Below are 24,520 nucleotides of genomic sequence, written 5' to 3' on the forward strand. Positions count from 1 at the left end.
TGTGTAAGTGAGGTCTTCCTATTCTAACAAGCCTCCTGGAGAACTCCAGACCAGTGTTTTCTCCATCCTTCAAAATCATTTATTTATTCACGAATCCAGTCAGCAAAAATATTAATTGTGATATTATGCTCAAGGCATTTTGTTAGATCCTATAGGAGAATGAAAAAATCCAATCTCTTCCCCCAGGTAGCTCACAGCCAAATACATAAAGTTATGCAAGTCAGTTACTATCATGAGCCTAGCTTTTAAACCAGGGATTAAAACATCTACTTAAAAAACTGTTTTAAGAATCAAATCAGGGACGGCTGGGTGCTCAGTGGTTGAGCATCTGCCTTCAACTCAGGGTGTGATCCTGGGGTCCTAGGATCAAGTCCCACATTGGGACTCCCTATGGGTAGCCTGCTTCTCCCTCTGCCTATGTCTCTGCCTCTCTCTGTGTGTCTCTCACGAATAATAAATAAAATCTTTTTTTTAAAGAATCAAATCAAAGTGGTTTTTCATAGATAGTATTAATAGTAGTTTTGCTACCACTATATTGTTCTGGTACTCTCATTTTGCTACTGAAGTACACATGCTTTGGACCCTATCAGGTCAGAGTGGCTTCCAACTAGTGATTTCAGACCAGCTCTTGGTCTGGCACAATGTTGTGCACATAAAAATGCCATCTGCTGGGGTGCCTGGGCGGCTCAGTTAGTAAAGCGTTTGCCTTTGGCTCAGGTCATGATTTCAGGGTCCTGAGATTGAGCCCCATATGGGTTCCTTTCTCAGTGGGGAGTCTGCTCCTAATTCTCCCTCTGCTCCTCCCCCTGCTTATACTTCCCCTCAATCTCTTTCTCAAATGAATAAAAAATCTTTTCTAAAAATGTCGTTTGCAGGGCACCTGGGTGGCTCAGTCAGTTAAGAGTCTGCTTTTGGCTCAGGTCATGATCTCAGGGTCCTAGAAGTGAGCCCTAACTGGGCTCCCTGCTCAGCAGGGAGTCTGCTTCTCCCTCTCCCTTTGCCCCCTCACTCTCTCTCTCTTTCTCTCACCCTCTCAAATAAATAAAATCTTAAAAACAATGCCATTTGCTAGATGTTTCAGTCTCACAGAGACTGAAGACCTTTGTATGACTCCATATTCAAGCTAATACCCTAGTCCTAGTCAGTAGTATCACTAGTGTGAAGCCTAACGAGCAAATCTATACAAAAACCATGGAGACTATCAGAAACGCAAGTCTGCACACATCCACTACCCAGACCACAGAATGCAGTTAAACTATAACCTACCTGCAATAGAATCAGTGTGTGCATTCCTCAAATGCTCACTGAACACCAACCATGTGTGAGGCACTGAGCTAGACAAAGAAGTATAAAGTCAACAAGATCCTATCACAAAGACCAAAACGTTTCCCCTCAGTAAAGTCTCCCATCTCGTGTGGGGAGACTGTATATGTACCAACTACTAGATAACATGTGGAAAGCCTAAAATGTGTCATTAACATATGCAAATGACTGAAAAACTAGTCTTCCCAATCACAGTAAATGACAACTTCATCTCTCCAGTGCCTGAGATACATGCCTTGGAATCAGAATCAGCCTCATGACTCTCTCACACTCTGTGGCCAATTCACCATCAAATTCCCTGGGCTCTCCCTTCAAATTGCAACCACTAATTCTCACCACCTCTAGCCCACTACCCCATACAATCCATCATGATATCCCTGTCTTATTTTAATAACCTCCTATTAGAGTCCCCACTTTCACCCTTATCTCCCAACATAAACTGGAGAACTATCATTTCAACATACAGCTCAGGTTATGTCATACCTCTATCTAAATTGTCCAAGCATTTCCTATCTCACTGAAAGGAAAAACCAAAACCTTAACAACCGCCTGCAAGGTGTCACATGTGATCTGGCCTCATATGTTGCTCCTGGACCTCCTGACTCACTAAGCCACCAACCTCCTTAACACTCATGAACACCACGAGTACCCTGCCCACTTCAGAGTTTTGATTCTGCTGTTCCCTCTGCCTGAAATGCTCTTTGCCAAGCAGCATATGGGGTGCGCCTTCACTTCTAAGTGACCCTTCCCAGATGACCCTATTAAAAGGAGGCAATTCCCACCACCACTATGAACATCACTGCCTACCCACTTCACTGTGCTCCATTGTCCTCCACAGCCTTTAACCCACTGGACACATCCATACTTCCTGATCTATTTGCTTAGAGTTGGTCTTGTCCAACTATAATGTAAGTGTCATAGGGCAAGGATTTTGTGTTCCATATGTTACTGCATCCTCACATTCTACAACAGTGCCTAGTACTTAGTAGGCAGTCAATATACAACTGTGGAATAAATAATTTAAAAAATAAATTAATAAATGAAAAAGCAAACAGTGAGATTTGTACAAAGCTAGGATATTAGAGAAGAGACTAGAGAGTCAGAAGGCAGGATGTTACAGGAGCCGAGGGATGGACGAGACATAGTACCTAAGGAAGCCCAGAGCCCATATAAAAACCTGACTCCTTAAAAGGGTGAGATTCAAATTATGTGCTCCTATGTTATTCAACCTTGAATTAAACATGTGTATATGTTTTTTCTATAAGTTATATGAGTTTTTTAAGGACAGAGACAATATCTGTGATAGTTAATTTTATGTGTCGAACTGACTGGGTCATGGAGTACCCAGATATTTCATTAAACATCCTTAATGGGTGTGTCTGTGAGGGTGTTTTGGGTGAGATTAACACTGGAATCAGTAGACTGAGTAAAGCAGGGGCCCTTCCCCAGTGAGGGGGCCCTCATCTGATCACTTAAAGGTCTATATTGAATACAAAGTTGAGTAAGAAAGAATTTTTTTTCTCTCTGCCTTTGAGCTGCAACATTGGTCCTTTGCCTTCCGACTCGAACTCAAACTGGAATTTACAGCATCCTCTGGCCACAGCATCAGTACAATACCCTGCAAAGGCAGGTTTTCGACACACTGTGCAGATGAATTACGATGCCTTTTAATGGAAGAGCAAGTCAGATCATCTCCAGAGTGTTGCCTGCCATCTAAAAATATCTACTCTCATTATTCCTAGAATCACGACTTATTGTATTAAAGCTGTCTATTCCCAAAGGGGTATGTTTAATTTTTACAACCTAATTGCTCACTCAATGTTAAATTAAAAAAAAAAAAAGAATTGAAAGGTCATTTTCCATGAAAACAACTATGAGAAAGCAATGAGGTACCTACAACAACTTTTTCTCTCATTTTTAAAAATTTAACTAATAGATTTTATTTTTTAGGCCAGTTTTGGGTTCACAGCAAAGGTGAGTTGAAAGTTCAGAGAGTTCCAGATAGCCCCTTCCCACTCCCCATGTGCAATCTCCCCCACTATCACATTCCCCACCAGCATTGCAAAACTGATGAACCATCAGTGACACATCATTACCAATCAGAGTTCATTGTTTAAATACAGGTTTACTCTTAGTATTGTACATTTTATGATTTTGACATGTATGTATTGGTATAGTATCATACAGAATAGTACTACTGCTCCCCAAATGCCTGTGCTCTATTTGTCCCTCTCTCCCTCCAGTCCCTGGCAATCATTAATCTTTTTACTGTCTCCATAGTTTGTCTCTTCCAGAATGCCAGCCAGAATGCCAGCATTTTAATCTTAGATGGAATCATACAGATATTATATGGCTTTTCAGACCGGCTTCTTTCCCTGAGTAACATGCATTCGAGGTCCATCCATGTCTTTTCATGGCTTGACAGCTCATTTCTTTTTATCACTAAATAGTATCCCATTGTATGGAGGTACCAGAGTTTATATAGTCAGAAATGAAAGAGGAGATATAACCAATACCATAAAATACGAAGGCTCATAAGAGACTCTGAACAACTGCATACCAACAAATTGGTAACCTAAAAGAAATGGATAAATTCCAAGAAACATGGAACTTACCAATATGGAGTCATGAAGAAATAGATTCTGAACTGACCAGTAACAAACAAGGAAAGTAAATCAGTAATTTAAAAACTCCCAAAAAAGACAAGCCCAGTGCCAGGTGGCTTCCCTGGTGAATCCTACCAAAGGTTTAAAGAAGAATTAATGTTAATCCTTTTTAAACTCTTACCAAAAAATTGAAGAGGACAGAATACGACGCCCAAACTCATTTTATGAGGCCAACATTACTCTGATACCAAAAGCAGATAAGGACATTACAAAAAAGAAAACTATAGGCCTGTATTCCTAATCAATATAAATCCAAACATCCTCAACAAAATACTAACCAAATTCAACGTCACATTAGAAGGATCATACATCATGATCAAGTGGAATTTATCCCTGAGACATAAGGGTGATTCAACACATACCAATTAGTAACAGATACACCATATTAATAGAATGAAAGATAAAAATCATATGATCATCTTAATAGATACATAAAAAGCATTTAACAAAATTCAGCATCCTTCCATAAAACTCTCAACATCCTAAAAGAAAACATAAGAAGTATGTTCCTTGACATTAGTTTTGTTGGTAACTTTTTTAATTTGACACCAAAACAAAGACAATAAAGATAAGTAAGTGGGAATGCATCAAATAAAAAAGCTTCACACAGCAAAGGAAACCATTAACAAAGTGAAAAGGCAAGCTGCAGAATGAAAGAGAATATCTGTAGATCATGTATCTTATAAAGAATTAATATCCAAACTATATAAAGAACTCATAAAACTCAACAGCAGAAAAACAATCCAATTTAAAAAATGGGCAAAGGAGCTGAATGGACATTTTTCCAAAGAAGACATATAGATGGTCAACAGGTACATAAAAAGATGCCCAACATCACTAATTATCAGAGAAATGAAAACCAAAACCACAATGAAATTCCACCTCACACCTGTTAGGATGGCTACTATCAAAAAGAGAAGAAATTACAAGTGTTAGTGAGGATATGAAGGAAGGGGACTCTTGTGCATTACTGATGAATTTCCATCAATTGTACAGCAACTATGGAAAATAATATGATGTTTCTCAAAAAATTAAAAGTAGAATATCATCCAACAATCCTACTTTTGGGTATATTCCGAAATAAGTGAAATCAAAATCTTGAAGAGATATCTGCACTCCCATGTTCATTGCAGTATTGTTTACAATAGTCATGATATGGAAATAACCTACATGTCCATTGGTGGTGAATGGATAAAAGGGAAGAAATGGATACACGTGTATACACGCACACATACATATCTACATTCACAGAGAATATTATTTGCCCATGAAAAAGAAGGAAATCCTTCCATTTGCAACATGGGTGAATCTTGATGGTATTATACCAAGTGATATAAATCAGACAGAGAAAGACAAATATTGTCTAATTTCACTCATGTGAGTAATCTTAAAGAGCCAAAATCATAGAGGCAGTAGAATGCTGGTTGCCAGAGGCTAGAGGATGGTGGAAATGCAAAGATGTTGGTTGAAGGATCAAAACTTCCAGTTAAAATATGAGAATCTAACGTACAGCACAGCGCCTAAATCAACAATCATATGTTGTAAGCATGGAAGTTGCTAAGAGAGTAGATCTTAATAGCTCCTCCCCCATCTCCTATGCACCCCCCCACACACAAAGGTAACTATGTTAACTAATGGATGTGTTAACTAACTTTAATGTGGTAATCATTTTATAACACATACATGTATCAAATTATCACCTTGTATACTTTAAATTTACACAATATCATATGAAATTATACCTCCATAAAGCTAGATTCAAAAAAAAATTGAAGTTTAAATTAAAATGGAGCTGTGTGTTTCTGCATTGTTATTTTCTGCAGCAGTACTCCTCAAAGTAGGCTGTCTTCAAACTGCTTCTTAGACATCCGACACAAGGTAAGAAATCCCTGCCAGAATACAAATGAACTCATTATTTTCTTCCTTGAGAAAGATTTCCTGTGAAAAATGCCAGTTGAACTACCACAGTGTTTCATGATGTAGCTGATTTACATTCGGTGGCTCATCAGCATGGACAGTTAACAAGCATTTCTCAGACTGGCACCGGTCCACGGACCACACGTAGCACTAATCAATATTTTTATATATCACCCGTTAGATTTTGGCTTCCTCTCTCACACTCTACAGAAACCAACTTCTTAACACCCCATTTTTCTGCTTCCTCCTTGGTCTTCTATAGAATATATCAATCCTTAAAATTCTTTTCTTTTCTGGCTTTGATTAAAATGCACATGCTGATTATCCTTATATATCTTTGACTCTTCCTTTTCTGTCCCCTTAGCCATATGTTCCCTCTCTTTCTGCCACTTGAGTAAAGACATCCTTTAGGTTCTAACAACAGACATATTTTTTTCTGCTCTTTTCTCTCCTGATATGCAATCTCCTACAACCCCAAGGTCTCAATCTTCACCTCTGATGCAGGAGCTGCAGTGCGGATGTTTTTTTTGTATCCCTTGCAACATCCAGCACAAACACTTCTGCATATAGTAGATGCTCAGTAAATGTCTATGGAACTGAGAAAGTAGTGAATTATGTGCAGCATGGGCCCTATTATTAGGAATAGAAGTAATTCGTTCTTACCATAGTAAAGAAGCACGTTGATTTTTTTAAAGTAGCAATAGTTACTCTATTGAAAATATTATATAAAATTAAACACCTAGTGATATCAAAGAAAATTAAACTGGAAATGTTTGTAATATTTAAAATAAAAAAAATTAGAGCTAAACAATTTTACAGTTGCACAGAGCAAAATTGATTTATAAGCAGAAAAGGGTACAGCAGAAATAACAATGGTCCTAATATTATGTGCAACAATATAAAAATGGATTTTTACCTTTTTCTACTGTTAAAAATTCTCCATTTCAAAATTCAGCCAAATAGTGAAAATAGATAGCTAAACCTGCAAATTATTTTCCTAATGGTTTTGCTAATAAAACTTAAAAAAGGAAATACACATTTTAAAAACACTGTACATCTGAATCACTCTTCTGTATTCTTAATCTGCCCAGTAGTCCTTTTAAAATTCCTTCAGCCTCCAACCCTCCCTTAGAGTCTTCACAGTATTTTCAAAGCTGATAAAACCTCATTCTCCAGACATATGTCTTAATTCCCAAGAGACTGCTCTACTTTTTTTTTTATAATTAATTTATTTATTTATGATAGTCAGAGAGAGAGAGAGAGAGGCAGAGACACAGGCAGAGGGAGAAGCAGGCTCCATGCACCGGGAGCCTGATGTGGGATTCGATCCCGGGTCTCCAGGATCGCGCCCTGGGCCAAAGGCAGGCACCAAACTGCTGCGCCACCCAGGGATCCCAAGACTGCTCTACTTTTTAATTATTTTTATATACAGGTTTTATAAAATTAAATATTAAAACAAGTATTCATTTGATGGAAAACAATAATCGGTGTACCATAAAACGCAAAAGTACTGTAATAATGATGTTTTTATGCTTCTGTGATTGACGCATGAAGTATATGTTAGGGAAAGGAAAGAACACACAGCAGCGTGCAAACATGCAAGAATTAATAATGCTGGGCAGCCCGGGTGGCTCAGTGGCTTAGCGCCCGCCCAGGGCATGATCCTAAGAGACGGGGGATCGAGTCCCATGTTGGGCTCCCTGCATGGAGCCTGCTTCTCCCTCTGCCTATGTTGTGCCTCTCTCTCTTTCTCTCTCTCTCTCTCTCTCTCTCTCTCTCTGACTCTCATTAATAAATAAATAAAAATCTTTTAAAAAAAAGCCTTAAAAAAAAGAATTAGTAATGCTGCTGTTTCAGCATAAGTACTCAATAACCATAGAAGTCAGGAGTGACTGTTCAACCCCAAAGTAATTAATCATAGGATAGGCCAGTATAAAATGGACTATGGAAATACTGAACATCATGGGATTTAATTTTAGTGATATTTAGGCACCAATTAAATAACTGCAGAACAGTGCTTTACCTTTTTAGGACAGCAGTAGAGATTTACATACTTATAGCAACTATTATAAAGATCAACTAAAAATTATTACTGTATGTATGGAAGGATTTGGGGGTTATTTTTCCAGTATTTTTATTCAATTCTTTTCTGCAAAGGATGGTTGGTTGTAAGTAACCCCCACCTAAAATTTAATTTTTGAGGGCTGTCCTAATCAGACTGTGACAATATTCCTGTAAACAAAACAAGTGAATCAAAATTATAGCATGGTGACCAGGGACTGCTCAGAACATGCATGGAAGAAAGTCACGGCAGGGTGACCGAATGAAAGACAAAAACTGTTATAAGTCCTTTAATATTCATATAGCACTTGAGGGTTTACAAAGGGCATTTGTTTTTATTCTTCATTTTATTTTTTTAGGTCAAAAGATCCTCTGTTGGAAGCCCATGGGGGCCTTGAAGAATGGATAGGAGCTGGGGAGCAGGCTAGGGATAGAGGCAGGAGGCTGCAGGCGCGGTGGCTGGAAGCAAAGAACTGCCAATGTTATGTTGCTGTTTATCCTTAATGTGATAAACACAATATGTCTTATATATGATTTCTGAGAAACAGAAATGTTAAGGAAGAGTCTATAAAACCACCAAATGGGAAACTGGATGAGCCCAACAGTGATCTCATTTATATGTTTTTAAGGTCAGCAGTGCTATGACCTTCAAGCTCTCACAGGGAACTTTCTTATGAAATAAGGCTAATGTTAAACAGATAACACATGTAATGGGTGTCCTTAGGGGAAAAATTCTGAGGAAGGGATTGGTAAGGCCGCACCCACATGGACACAGCAAGAAACTGGGCCAATCAGACTGCAATTGGGGAGAATGGATATTGGCAGTCTGGGGGGACGCCAGGCACTACAGCAGGTGCTGGGATGCAAGGATCAGAAAAGCAAAAAACAGCACTGGCTCTGCCCTCAAGGAGAACTTCAAGTGCTCACACTCAGCCTTCCCCGCTCACACAGCTTCCTTCAAAATGCCTTGCAGCTGTGCTTTTCCCAACACCCTCCATGCCTCAGGTGTGTGGCAGGTGTAGGTGCCTTGCTCCCAAAGTTCCTGGTCTCCTGAGCCAGGGGCCTCACTCCTGCTGAGTCTTTCCTCTTTCTCATCGCCCATTGCAAGCCCCCGTGCAGATTCTGTGTACTAGATCTCATCCACTCTCACCTACAAACCACTCCTCACACACAGGTCTTCCTCTCTCCCCTACCTGCTCCTCATGTTGGTCAGGCCTTCATCCCTTCTTACTTCACCACTCTTCATGCCTCTTGCATCAATTATTTCAACTTGAGCCTCCTTTTCTTTGTTTTTAAAATGGAGATGAGGGGCAGCCCTGGTGGCTCAGCGGTTTAGCCCCGCCTTCGGCCCAGGGCCTGATCCTGGAGACCCGGAATTGAGTCCCATGTCTGGCTCCCTGCATGGAGCCTGCCTCTCTCTCTGTCTCTCATGAATAAATAAATAAAATCTTTAAAAAAAATAAAATGGAGATGATAATGACAATAATATCCATCTTACAGGCTTCTTTAGAGGGTAAAACACGTTGATACACAGTAAGCCCTTAGAATAACTGCCTGGAGCATGGTAAGTGCTCAATTAATAGTAGTTATAATTATTGTTATTATTGACTGAGAATGCCAGAGAGAAAAGAGGGATACAAACAAGGCCCAAGCCGCAAAACACCATTCCAAACCTCTTTTTTTTTTAAGATTTTATTTATTTATTCATGAGAGACACAGAGAGAAGGCAGAGACACAGGGAGAGGAAGAAACAGGCTCCTCGCAGGGAGCCCAATGCGGGACTCGATCCCGGAACTCCGGGATCACACCCTGAGCCTAAGGCAGACGCTCAACCACTGAGCCATGAAGGCATCCCTATCCCAAACCTCTAATAGCAATTACATACACTGCAGTTACTTGCTCATTTGTCTATATCTGTATCTCCTACCAGACTACAAATTCATTCTGTCTAGCAAATAGTAGGAAGATAACAAATGCTTATTGAATCTCAAAAACATTTATTTCTAATTATATATCATATACCCATTTAATAGCCTTTCATGCCATTTTAATCTAATAGTGGCTGGTGAGTTTGATTATAAAAATACATGGAAAAAAAAAATACATGGAACACAGATTTTTTTTTCAAATCATGGCTTTATCCTCTTCTTTCAAAACTAAAAATTACATAGGCAGAGCACGCTCAGGCTCTAATGGAAAATGATGCTCAAATATTTAACTTTCCAAAATGTCATATTTGAATCACTTTACCATCACATATGCGAAGCTATGTTAGACAGTCAAGACATCTGCTTCCTTGGCCAGAAAGTGTAGGCGTTCATGGAGATTGAAGCTAGAGATAGCAAATGTTAAACAACAGCCTCCAGAAGCTGCAGGGTGGCTCACAGCCCAGGGCTGCCCACACTGGGGCCCTGCGGACTTTTCTGTCCCCAGTCAGAGGGGCTATCCTGGGGAAGAGGGTAAGGGGCTGGCCTCCTCCCACCTCTAACACACTCTAGTTCACAAGGCCCTAATGTCTCCTGCAACCTCTGATGCAGTACTTCCTCATTCAGTTTTGTTCAATAGAACTTTGGTGCACTTGACTAGTCCCCAGCTAACCTAGGCCCGCTCAGAGAAATTCTTGGTAAAAGAGGCTGCAACACACGATACGTAATCTTTTATTCCTTTTAAAAGAATTTTCCAGCTTTAAGATACAATCAATATTAGCACTGTGTAAATTTAAGGTATACAACATGATTTAATACATACATATACAGCAAAATGATTACCACAATAAGGTTAGGTAGCACATCCATCACCTCACATAGTTAGCTTTTTCTGTATGTGTGTGAGTATGCACGTGTGTGTGTTTGTGTGTGTGCGCGTGTGGTAAGAATTTGTAAGATCTACTCTTTTAGCAATTTTCAAGCCTATGATACAATATTGTTAACTATAGCCACCATGCTGTAATTAGATCCCCAGAACATATTTATCTTGTAACTGGAAATGTACACCCTTTGCCAACATATCCCCATTTCACCCAGTCCCCAGCCCCTAGCAACCACCATTCTATCCTCTGTTTCTATGAGTGAGGTCATACGGTATTTGTCTACCTAACTTATTTCACTTAGCATAATGCTCTCATGGTTCATCCATGTTGTTACATATAATAGGATTTCCTTCTTTCTCATGGCTACACACGCATGTGCGCATGCACACACACACACACTTTCTTTTTTTTTTTCACACTTTCTTTATCCATTTATCTGTGTGGACACTGTTTCCATGTCTTGGCTATTATGAATAATGCTGCAAAGAACATCCCTTCAAGATCCTGATTTTATTTCCTTTCAATATATAACCAGGTGTGGGATTATTGGATCATATGGTAATTTCATTTTCTAAATTTTTTGAGAAACCTCCGTATCATTTTCTGTAGTAGCTGCACCAATTTACATTCCTACCAGCATTGTGGGAAGGTTCCCTTTTCTCCACATCTTCACCAACACTTGTTATTTTTTGCCTTGGTAATAGCCATCCTAACAGATATGGAGTGACATCTCACTGTGGTTTTTACTTGCGTTTCCCTGATGATTAGTGATGTTGAGCTTATACCTGTTCATGCTCATGTTTCCTGACCATTATAAAACATTTGGATTTCCTGTGGGCCATTTGTGCATCTTCTTTGAAAAAAAATGTCTATTCAGATCTTTTGCCTACTTCTAATCATAGCATTTATTTTGGGTTTTTTTGTTATCATTGTTATTGAATTGCACAAGTTCCTCATATATTTTGGCTATTAATGCCTTAACAGATAGATGTGTAAATACTTTTTCCCATTCCAGAGGCTCTCCTTTCATTTTGTTGATCTTTAATTCCTTGAGAGAGACAGGCTACAGTTTTAAGATTTCAGAAAAGGAAGAACCTGAATATGAATTTACGGAAGTGGGAGAGGGTGGACAGGTAAGGCTTCATGAAAATCTTCACACTTGTTGGTTGTGATAAGCCTTCAAAGATAGACAGTGTAAACTGAAGAGGTGAGTAGGACATTAGGGTGGAAAGAATGGTCATTAGCAAGGCTGAGAAGTGGAAAGACCCTCAAGTGCAATGGAGTATATTTGCAGAACAGTATGGCTGCAATTTCAAATGAATAAATGGGGGAACAAAGATGAAGATGGATGATAATGACACAGCATGAAGGCATACTCCGGGAGTCTGGCAAATGTGCAAGTGAGAAGCTCTGGAGGATTTGGGCAGGGAAGTGAAAGCTAACCACGCAGTCATTTGCACAATGGTTTGCAAAGGAACAACCAGTAGAAGAGAAAAGTTAAATGGTTACTGGAATGTTATAAGCAAGAAGAAAAGAGTATCAGATTCAGAAAATAAACAGGTGGGAAAGGATAGAACCAAAAAGTTATTCTGACCCATCAAAAGGTGAGTGAGTCTGCAACCTGGTAAACCCAAAGATAAGTTGTTATATCTTCCCACAAGCAGCTAGGACAAACAGGACCAGGATTCACAGGTCAGTACAATGAGTGAAACAGCTAATGTTTATTGCAAGTCTGCTGTGTGTCAGACAGTGCTTAGTACATTATATGCTTTATCTCATTTAAGTCTCTATATCAAGCCATTCTGAGAGTTGTGCTTTATGATCACCAATTTACAGATGAAAAAACGCAAGCTCACAGAGGTAAGATGACTTGTCTATGCTCAGAGAATAGATAGTAAGGAGAATGAATAACCTAACAAATATTATTTAGAATAGCACCTATTTGCTGGGCACTCTGGGAAACGGTGGTGAACAGAGAAATTGTCCCTGCTGCTTTTTTCAAATGGAGACCTAACTCCAAAGCTCTTCCCTTTCTTCCTCCACTGCTTCCACTCATAAAAGAAGTCCCTGGTCCGATTCAGTTATAGTATTTGACTATTGCCATGTTGTCCCTACATTGCTGATATTAAGCCTAATTTTTATTTTTTTTAAATCATTATAATTTGGCTATAAATGTCTTTACTTTTTCTTTTACAATGTTGATAATGACAGGAAGCCACAGTACTTGGTGCTCAACTGCTTGTTATTTATATTTTAAGCAAGAAAAGCTGACACCAACTCCTGGATCAATCTAAGAAGCAGTTTACATCAAAACTCGGAACTTCTAAAAAAAAAAAAAAAAAAAAAAAACTCGGGCCTTCTCACTCTTGCAAGATTACCTTTTCCTCAATCAAAACAATTACTTCAGATTAAAAACAATCTGCCAGATGTCAAAGTACAAAGTACCAAAGTCTAATTTATATGAAGGTACTTAATTAACTTGAACAAATTACACTAGAAAGAAAAATCCATCAATCATTTACATATTTTTAATATTCAGGATATTAAGTATTGAAATATACATGGAATCTAGGACAATTAGAAAACATTTCCTTGTTCACTCAGTAAATATTTATTGAGCACTATGCCTGAGGCAACATTATACATGTTGTGAGAGATACAGAAATTACAAAAGCAGGAGACTGTTTCTAGGTGTTTCAGGGTGGTAGAGCATAAGACACAAAAAAAACAAACATAACTCTAGTTTAGGGCATGTGGTCATTGGAAGACAATTCTCCACAGCTCTCTTGCATTTTTGCATATATTGTGAGTGAGGCACTGGCTGTCCTTTGTTCCGAACTCCTTTTCAAGGATATTTCTATAGCAAACATCTTTGGCAGACAGAGAGGTGTCTCCCTTAGGAGAAAAAGCAGTTTTGCTTACAATCCTGGAAGATACTGTGTCTCCTTACAGAGCCAAGGGTAAGCATGCTTACTGTCTAGTATGCTAGTATGTCCCTCCAGAGCAAAAAACAGACATGTTTCCTGACCATTATAAAAGATTTGGATTTCCTGAACTCAGTGATCCTCTCTGATAAGGCAGTCCATTTTGTGTTCAGTAATGGAAGCTGGCCCTCATCTGTGGGAATAGTCTCAGGGATTAGGTGCCAATAAACTGAGACTCATAGACTGCTGCTATGAGTAATAAACTGTCTCTGACTTTGGAGTCTCATACCTTCTACCAGCATCTATGAAACTGTGTTCGGCTAACTTGCTGGCTTGCAAATAGGATAAAATCACAGTCTTGACGGTTATTGATAGCAGGAGGTTGCAAAAATGGCAACAAATTCATTCCCCTCCTGCATCTATGCCCTTTGGTCTACCCTCTTACACTGATTCTGGGCTTGATGGTGTAAACTTCCTTGGCCAATGGGACATCAAAAAATATGACACAAATAGAAGATTGAAAAAGTACCTTAGCCTCTTTCTGGCTGTTTTTTTTTTTTTTTTAATTTATAGTCATGTGAAAAAGCTCAGGCTAGCCTGTCTGTGAGAAATACGTGCCCAGTGTCCCCTACCATCCCAGCCAAGAGCCTCACAATCACCAGAAATGTGAACAAGCCCAATTTAGGTCATCCAGCCCCCAGCTAACAGTCCAGTTACTGATGATGTCAAAATGAATCCAGCATTAATCGGTAGAACTGACAGACCTGAGAACTATGCATCTTCTAGTTTTGGGAGTGGTTCACTTTGCCACAAAAACTAACAAAAGGGGTAGCAGACAAAACAAAAACTACTTTTGGTAGAATATCTATATTACATATTCCACAGGGCTCAGGGTATGTGTGGTTAAATGCTGTAACTCCAGAACTCAATACTGTGCCTAGAAGAGAGTTAAAAGTACCAACAGTTTCAGCTTTGTTTTCATTCATCCATCTGAACACTCACTACAAAAGTCACTTAATTTTCATCTCACAGGCAGGCTGTGAGCTTAAAAGAACTGTGTATGAATCCAGCAAGGCACATGCTTAAAGGGAAAAACCACAACTTGATACTCAAGGAAACATGCTCCCATGTGCAAAAATCAGCTCTTCTGGAACGCCTGGGTGGCTCAGTGGTTGGGCGTCTGGCTTTGGCCCAGGGCGTCATCCTGGAGTCCCGGGATCGAGTCCTGCATTGGGCTCCCTGCAGGGAGCCTGCTTCTCCCTCTGCCTGTGTCTCTGCCTCTCTGTCTCATGAATAAATAAATAAAATCTTTAAAAGAAAAATCAGCTATTCTACCTAATATCTGGCAGTCCTTGGGTGAGTTATTTAAACATGTGGCACCTCAGTTTCCTTATCTGCATCATGGGAATAATATAGCTTTCTTCATGAGCTTTGTAACATGGTGTTATAAAAGAGGCATTCTCTCTGTGTAACCTAACAGAGTATCAGGGGTATTATGGTGGAAGAGATGAAAGCCTTGGAGTAGCAGCAAACAAGTAACATGCACCTGCTCACATGCTTTCTCTCTCACATACACACATGCACAAAATCAAACCATTTCCCAAAATTAAATTAAAAAGCCAGCCAGCAGAGACCTAAGAAGAGGGAAGCTAAGTAACAAGAGGGCTCTATTATGGTCTACAGGAAGACAAACTTATTATTATATAATGTGCACATGTCATATATAACAACCCAAAGTATGTTGTTTGAAAACACCCCTGAATAATATAACCTTTCTGGAAAATTAATGCCTGACAATGTGTGAGTATATAGAATATAGAATGTAACATTATATTAATGAACTAAAAGATCACTTTTCAGATATTCTGCTTCATATCTATAGTTGAGAACTAAATCCCTACTTTTTATTTATAGACATCTTAAATACCTTCCTCTTGTTCCTCTACACAACTAGGTTTCATCACATTTAAAATACTTTAAAAAAAAAAAAGACTTTATTTTATGATTTGGCATCTTTGAAAATTCTGTTTAACTGCTGGCTGGCAATTGAGTGCAGTTGATATTGTCTCTCAGACATCAAAACCAAGATTATTATTGGAATTATACAAATCAAACCAACAAATTGCCCATGGCCTAAGTTGGTTTTCTGTAGCATTCTGAGACCTTGGTAAGGGAAATTTTAAAAATCACAATTAATTTCTATTCTCATTTACATGATAAATGTATACAAAGTTTTTTTCTACCACTTACTTCAATCATAGGCAGTACTAAATAAATGACATTTAGTTAGCTATAACCATACTGTATATTTTATTCTTTAAAAAAGCAATAAACACATAAGGACATGGATAGAGCTAGAAAGTACAATGCTAAGTGAAATAAGTCAGTTAGAGAAGACAAATACCATATGATTTCACTCATATGAGGAATAAAAGAAATAAAACAAATGATCATAGGGGCAAAAAGACAAAGGGAGAGAGACAAACCAAGAAACAGGCCCTTAACTACAAAGAACAAATTGAGAGTTACCAGAGAGGAGGTGGGTGGGAGGATGGGTGAAATAGGTGATGGGGATTAAGGAGGGTGCTTGTTGTGATGAGCACCAGGTGATATATGAAAGTGCTGAATCACTATATTGTATGCCTGAAACTAATATAACACTGTATGTTAACTATACTGGAATTAAAATAAAGCAATAAATATTTCACCATATCTCATTAGCCACTGAAAACCAAGCTCTAAAGTTCTACTAAACAAGACCACATGCCTTCAGACCAACACACATTTATCAACCATAAAAGTCCATTTGGTCAACTGTATCTCTATCTCTGGAGCAAATAGTTGGAAAGCAGTAAGATGAGATGGCATAGAAAATTTAAAAATCAGAAACAATACATATATTTATGAATGTTTTAAATTTTAACCAATTATTTTACAGATTGTCCTTCTGATCCTGAATCTAGAAACATCATATCCCCCAGTTCACACCCATTATGGGGCACTACAACATCACAGTGCCTTATGGTGGGATGGTATCAAACACCCTTTGGCTCAGATGCAAAGTCTGTTCTCCACTGGAGGGACATCTGGGTGTCCAGCCCAGAGAGTATCCCACTGGAACCCCAATCTCATTCTGCCCCAGGAAAGCCCCCCCAACATTCCCAAGTCTGGGAACTGTCATCTAACTGACTGAGGTTGCCTGCCACTTCAGGAAACTTTGTCATCCTCCGTTGAATAATATCTTAACAGAAGCAAATAAGCAACCAAACAAACAAACTACCCCAACTTACCCGGAAATAGTCGCTGCATGCTGCTAGGACTGCCTTGTGAGCATGGAATTTCTGTTCCTCGGCAATCAGGGTGACATCGCAGAGGATGCCGTCACTTCTCTGTTGATTCAGCGCTGCCAAGACACTATCATTGTGAGATTCCGAGTGGCAGAGCCTCTGGCCTGTCAGCATTTCTTGAATACTACGAAAGAGAGCAATCACATCAACACTCTTCCGCTGGCCAGCCCCTGTGGCCCCCGTGCTACCTCACCCCCTCAGCACCAGTCTCTTTTCCTCACCCCGTTAGGGTGTCTTTCTCTTTCCTACTAATGCTTCTCTTTCTGAGTTTGCATTTTTTTGTGTGTCCATCTGTGTCTGTGTATTGGCCCATGTCCGTGGGCCTGTGAGCCTCTGCTTCTGGGCCTCTGTCCCCTGGATATGGATATGCACATCTCTGAGTGCAGCACTTTCTCCCGATGTGTATCTGGATGTGTGTACATATGTGAATCTGTCCTCTCTGCGACCCCTGCCCTAACTCTAATTCCTTCTCTAGCTTTGTACCACCTGTGTGGGGTTAGTGCAAGCTCAGAACATGATCACCACCATGCCCTGATCTAGCACAGAATCCATGGGACCCCAGACTCATTAGAGATATAGGAAGTTGCCATATCTCCCCTCATTAATGTAATGCATGTTATTATTACATTAATAAATAAAACAAAACTGAGTAAGTGTTGGTTAGAGAAAAAAGAGCTGCCACTAGTCACTCCATGTAAAAGGCAATTAATTAAACCACAGCAGATGATTATTAAACTTGGGTAATTATGTGCTTTAGGAGAACATCAAAAGAAATGTCATGGTAAATGAAAAAAATCTAAGGCTGGAAGTAAAATATATCTATATTATCAGCTTTCTATCTCTGTATGTGGTCATTGTACTATATTTAGGAATGACTATATAATTTTATTTTCCATTCTATTTTTTGAAATTGCTAAATTTGCTCATTGTGAAACTTAGCCCTTCACTCCTTACCCTATTTTAAAATATCCATCCTATGTTCTTCAGAACTCCTAAGTGAAACCCCAGATCTTGCCAAAATAAGGTGGAAGTGGTGCCATGAACACATAATGTTCTACCCTGAGTGTGTAGATAGCTATGAACAACTCCAGCCTAGATCTATGAATAGAGTCTCCACAGGACTCTAAAATCTCAGAAATGGCAGGAGATCAGGATGGGTGAGCTATACCAATCTAAGTTACTCCCAGAATGAGAACAAGGGCCATCAAGCCCGGTTTCTGGCTTGTGGACTCTTCTGGAAGCTGAGGGAAGATACCATCGGGATGACTGAGCATCGTCTCTCCTATCCTGACAACTTCTGTACCCAGTTCTTCCCTCTGAATGTGAAAGAGCCACTCACAGAAGCCAGGGAGTCGCCACTGGCGACTAGTCTACATGGTTAGTTTATTTAACAAAGCTCTGCCCAGCCTGTGGTGCCACTCAGCTGGTAAACTGCACTTCAACACAGGCCACCACCTTAAAGTGAACCAAATGCTTCCTGTGAGATGCAGAGTACAGCCTCGTAAGCTTTATTGGACATTTCTGACTGAGAAGCCTCAGAAATGTCAGAACTATTGAAACAACAACAAAAAAAAACTTGGCAGGAGGTGAGGATATAGGAAGTTCTCGTGGGAAGGTGGGAGGATTATTTTCAGTTGAAATCCAGCAGTGAGTTTTGAAATGGTTACTGTCATTGAATATTCATCCTGCAGCTCCAGCTATCGGTAGACATTTAAAATCAGTAACTGAAAACCACATTCGGAAGCATAAGTAACTTTTTAATACAAATTTCTATGCAAAGCCTGGAATGCAGATTAATTAGCATCACTCAATTAAAGCAATAAGGGAATAGAATAGTAGCAGAAATATTCTATCTGCTAAAGTAAAGTTCTAGGATAGTTTTTTTAAAATCTTTCTTAAAAGGATGTTTTTATGTCTTTTACAAACAGTCTTCTTATGTTCCATGAAGTATCCTTACTGATTTATAATTACTAATTCACTTAATCATCTTAACAATCTTATGAGGCAGGCACGATTATTATCTCTATTCTACAGATAAGAAAACCGAAGGTCCAAGAGATCAGGCATTTTGAGAACCTATCCAAGAACACAATAATGTAATTCACCTTCCTACTTAAAAACAACATCAAAAAGACAAAACAACATAACAAACTGAGAAGACTATCCCAAAAATCTCAAAAAAACTGTGAAGAGGGAAAAAAAAAAATCACAAAGTCCATACAAACTTTGTTTTATATTATGCATATATTATTCATGTTATCTCAAAATCAAAGTTGCCTTTTAAAAAGAATACACATGAAGATAATAACAAGAGATAGTGATAAGAAATATCTGAAATCAGGCTTCAAAAATATTTATCTTTGCACTGCAACTAAGATAAGTTTGGAGACAGAAAAAGAGATTCTAGTTATTACTTATTATTTGAAACTCTCATTGAAAATTTATTTGAAGCACCCATTACTTTTCTCCCTTTTAATAACACCTTAAATGTTAAATAAATGTATTTTAAAATTTCATTTTTAGTGGAACAGCATAATATGTTAAAATAATTGCTTTAAACTGTTTCCTTACTCATTTTCCAAATACAGTGCTACAATTCATGTCCTTATTATCAAGACTGAATCAGTATTTCCATTTCAGATATCTACTGACAGCGATTAAATCTCGCCACGGAAAGAGCAGCTGTAAACTGAAATTTGGCAAAGAATAAAGGGCTCAGCTCTGAAACAATAGTGATGCTGCACAATTTCACAGGATCATTCAGCTGGGCTTGAAATAGTCAAGCTTCAAGAAAACAACATGCTAAATATTTAAGGCAACACTTGGCACAAGATCCCAAATATTTTGGAGCCAATATGTTAGGAATCTTTAAAAGCAGAAACAAATACTCCAACATTTGGCAAGAAATAAAGGCCTATTAATCAACAAGTCTTTATTATATTCTGAAAGTAACTTCCCACTCAACTCTCAGATGTAAATCTGCAAAAGACTTCAACCCTCTAAATGTTAAAGCATGTGTGACCACGGAACACAGCTAGAAAGTGGCAGGCCCATCTGATGAAGTCAGTGATCATAAATAAGGGAGGAGGTGAATCAGAGACTCTAAAGTATCATGTCTAAATTAAGATAAGGAGTGTATATATAGCTATGAACAACTGCAGATACATGCTTGCAAACAGCCCCGTTGACATCTATAATTTACATCAAATTAGCACACTACATTTCCCAACAATATCCCTCCATTATTTGGGAAACAATGAAGAAGGAAGAAAGAGAATATTCCTAAAACTTCCCAAATTACTGAAGAAAAAAAAAGAAACAGAAAACATGAGGCACATTTCCCAAAGTATTCAGATTTGCGTGTCATTCTAAGATTGGGAAAGGTCATCCATGGAAGCAATGTTGCCACCTTAAAACTCCCAGATAAGTGCAGAAGGTGACTTGGCTTTCCCAGGGCAATGCCAACAGTCTTTCCTCTGATGAATCCCCTAGAAGTACACTGTCCAATACAACAGCCACTAGCTACAGGTGGTTATTGGCCACTTGAAATGTGGGTGGTCCAAATTGAAATGCACTTGACGTTAGATGTAGTATGAAAAAAGAATGCAAAATACCAATATTTTACATTGATTACATGTTGCCTTAGGGTATGCTGCATTAAATAAACTATATAGTTAAATTTATTTTGCCAGTTTCCTTTTACTTTTTTAAAAAAGTAACTACTTGAGAATTTTTAATTATATATATGGTTCACATTATGGTTCTATTGGACAGTGTGTAAGCCCCCAGGGGGACATATCCCTCATTCCTTTCCACTTGAACTCTGTAAGGGCTTCAGGTATCCCATAAGGCTGTTGAGGAGCATGGCTGTTCCTGTGTCTCACAGGGCACAGCCTCTGCAGGTACAACATGGGAAGCCCGAAACTCTCTGAGCAGCAGATTGCTTTTTAGTGATTGATGCCAGGGAATATTTGATTGACCATATGTCAACATTCAGTAACAGGGAGATAAATAAATGAGTTCTCAGGGAACAGGACTATTCATGACTTCAAGTCTTTAACCTTCATTCTAGAATTGATAGCAAAAACTAAAAAATCAAATGCAGAGCACAACATTCATAACATGGTACACCCCACTCAGAGTGAAGCTCTGCCACAGTGTAAATCACTACTTCTAGTTTATAGAGTTAACATTTTTGATCACAGAAATCTCGGAGGGTCTCATTTTTCATAAAGTAAATTCATAAAGTCAGTTTCTAAGATTTAAATTCCAAAACAGCTATCTGGTTTTTAAACATCTGCATTTCAAATTTTAAAATTCAAGTCAATTCTATATCAATGTTAATCTAGTATTTAGATATACAAAATATATGCAAGTAGTTTTCAAGTAAGGCCACCAATAAGGTATTACATACTTATAAATCAAATGCAACCAAGTAACATAAAGGTCTTCATTTCCTAAATAGACTACACAGAAACAAAAGAATGAGCAAAAAAAACTGGTAGTACTAGAATTATTTGTGATTATCTCAATTCAGTCTATTTAGTTAAGTACCCTAATCGCTTCAATTCCATAATCAAAATATTTCTATACAAATTAAATATATTAATATTAAAGCAGCCCTATTATTTAAGTCAGCAAGCTGTTAAAATCCCATAATAGAACTTAATTTTCCTTTTTATTTGTAATTTGTAAATAGTTTAAAGTGAATGCTAAACAATTAATAGCAATGGTCAAAATTATAAGCAAAGAGAACACAGCATTCTTAGAGACTGATTAAGAAGTAATAAAGATTATACAGAAAGGAACTTAATTATAAATGAACAGTTTTGTTCCATTCCTCCCTTCATTCATTCACTCGACAAACATTTATTTATCCTATGCCAGGTATTGTGCTATCTACTGGAGATAAAATGGTGAACAAACCAAACGTGGTAGCAACCCTTGTGGAACATTCAGTTTAGCAAGGCAGTTACACACTAATCAAATAATCTGGCCTCCCAGAAGTAATGCTGGAGCTGGGGGATGAAGGAGGAGAGTTACTGTCACAAAAAGGGGAGAGAAGAGTTTTCCAGGTGGGGAAGAGCAAGTGCTATGTAGTATGATCTCCTCATAGGAGGGAACATGCCCCTCATACAGAATGTTAATTGTTGAAACCCTGAGGAAAAGGGAGGGAATGGTGCAGGGTCTGGAGCTCAGAAAGAGAGTTGGCTAGAGGTGTAAATCTGGGACTCAACTACAAAGAGAGCTGGGCCTCCAGAATACAATGCAGAGACAATCAACAGTCAAAGGCTGCTGAGAAGAAAGAATAGTATTCAAAATACAGAAGGATGGCTGGGGTCAGTGGTAGAAAAAGATTACCCTTTGAGTAGCAGGAGGGCAGAGGTGGACCAGAAACACATATTAAAACTCTTAGCATTCTTTTGGTTTGTTGAATATAAAGATTTGGTGGAACCAATATCCATTGGACAATGTAGGCATGGAAACAAGGATATCTGGGTTCATCTGGGTTGGGATATTGTCAAGCAAATACATCAAAAACGCAGGAAGAGAAATCAAAGATTCAAAAGACTCATGATATCTAAACTGGGTAAGAAGGGAAATGAGGGAAAGAAAGGGACGATGGGTTAGTAAAAAGTAACAGGGCCAGTAAAGAAGTCAAAATACAACCACAGTGGGGGAAGGTAAACTAGCAGGTTAGACAGAGAGGAGATTCTGAAGAGTAAAGCAGCTGATGCAGTGATCAGAAATATAGCAACTACTGGGGATGCAAGGCCCAAAGGGTGACCATGGGAGTGGATGGCTTAGAGGAAGGAGACAATTTTTGGAGATAAGCAGGTTGAAGATTAAATGTGGCCTGTGTGAGCCTAGTCAGGGGAGTCAGGGGCTTCCTCTCTCTCTGCCTTATATCTTAACTCTTTACTCAAGCTGACAACATCCCTGCCCATCCCCCAAACACATGAGCTGTGAGGAGATAATAATGACACATTTGGCAGGGCTACAAAAGAGGTGGTGCCGCAGGAAAGGACAGGTCTCAGTGAAGTCAGCAGGTGAAGAGCTTTTCAGGGTGATGGAGATGATACAGCAGAGCACACGATTATGGTGCAACAGTTCCTCGGAGCACAAGGGAAGTTTGAAAGGTGGGGAAGGAAGGACTCTGCATTGCAGCAGAGAAGGAATGGCCATTAAAGAGATGATGGTACCATAGAAGACAGATAGTAGGGAGGTGAGTTGATCAATACAGTGGAGGACAGATGGTAGTGGGATCAGAGTTGATCAATATAAGCAGAGATGGCAGATTTAAAGTAAAAAGTAATTTTGGGAAAAATGCACAGAGATCCAAGTAACCAGAAATAAATCACTTGGCTGAGGTGGTGGTAGAGAGATACCATGGTCTCTGCTATATTGGCTGGATGCCAGATATAATGCAGGATTTCTCAACCTCAGTGAAATTAACATCTGGGGCCAGATCCTTATTTGTGATGGGGACTTGCAGTGCATATTATAAGGTGCTTAACAGGATCCCTAGCATCTATTGACTAGATGCTAGTAGCACCTCCAACCCCAGGGACTACCAAAAATGTTGCCAGATGCTGCACGATGTACCCTACTGAGAATCATTGATCATACAGCTATAGCAATGCCTCCCTCCATTTCTGAACATAGTGTTGGAACTGGTCAACTCTAATAGCTTCAGAGTAGTGGAAGAAAGCTGGTCCCATTATTTCAGAGACATACCCAATTCTTAATAAAAAGGAAGTATTTCCTATGTTTCACACCTCTCTTATTCTTTGCTCTGAAGATCCTTTTGACTGTTTCTTCAGAGGATAATGAAGACTTACCTCCACCGAGAATATTCAAAAAAAAAAAAAAAGTATCCTATGTTTTCTTATCGACTGCACGCTGAATTTTAGGAATATGCCAAGTTCCTTCCTGATCCAGAGCATTTCCCCATGTCATCCCATGCTTAAGATCTCAGATTATAGAGCCTTCTACAGGAAGACAGTTTCTCACTCTATCAACCCTATACCCTTCCTTCAAAGCACTTTTCACAATTATATTTGCATTGCTACTGGGTGTGATTTGCTTAATATCTGTTTCCCCCATAGAATATACATTTTATAAGGGCAGGAACCTTATCTGTTTTATTCACTGCTGGGTTCTCTGCATCAAGTAAAGTGTGTGACTCAATAAATATCTATAAATAAATGAATTATTATAAGAAAATGTTGAGTGTTTTGAGAATATGTATCACATTCCCCAAAGTGACTGCTGTAAAGGGGATGATAGTCATATAGAAGTAGTTTTCTGATTCTTTTTAAATCATATACCTTTACAGAAGTATATATTTTTTTTAGATATCCCAAATAAGAAAAGGATAATAAGTACTATCATTCAAAGAACCATGAAAGGTACCTGGGTATGACCAGTAAATAAGATCACAGTGGTTAACCCATGTGCTACAATACTAAA

General features: G+C 38.7%; 1 protein-coding gene across 8 annotated transcripts in view; it reads right to left on the bottom strand.

The window, feature by feature from the left end:
- KLHL32 (kelch like family member 32) overlaps window positions 1–24,520 on the bottom strand; it is a 228,684-nt gene that overhangs the window by 156,345 nt on the left and 47,819 nt on the right. For all 8 annotated transcript variants that reach the window (XR_005989535.1, XM_041767394.1, XM_041767376.1 and 5 more), the window contains one exon: window positions 16,991–17,171. Coding sequence is in view for 7 of the 8 variants with exons in the window: in XM_041767394.1 (XP_041623328.1) it covers window positions 16,991–17,171 (181 nt within the window). In the remaining variant the exon portion in view is untranslated. The remainder of the gene's footprint in view (window positions 1–16,990; window positions 17,172–24,520) is intronic.

Source organism: Vulpes lagopus, chromosome 1 (assembly GCF_018345385.1).
Source record: "Vulpes lagopus strain Blue_001 chromosome 1, ASM1834538v1, whole genome shotgun sequence".
Lineage (NCBI taxonomy): Eukaryota > Metazoa > Chordata > Mammalia > Carnivora > Canidae > Vulpes > Vulpes lagopus.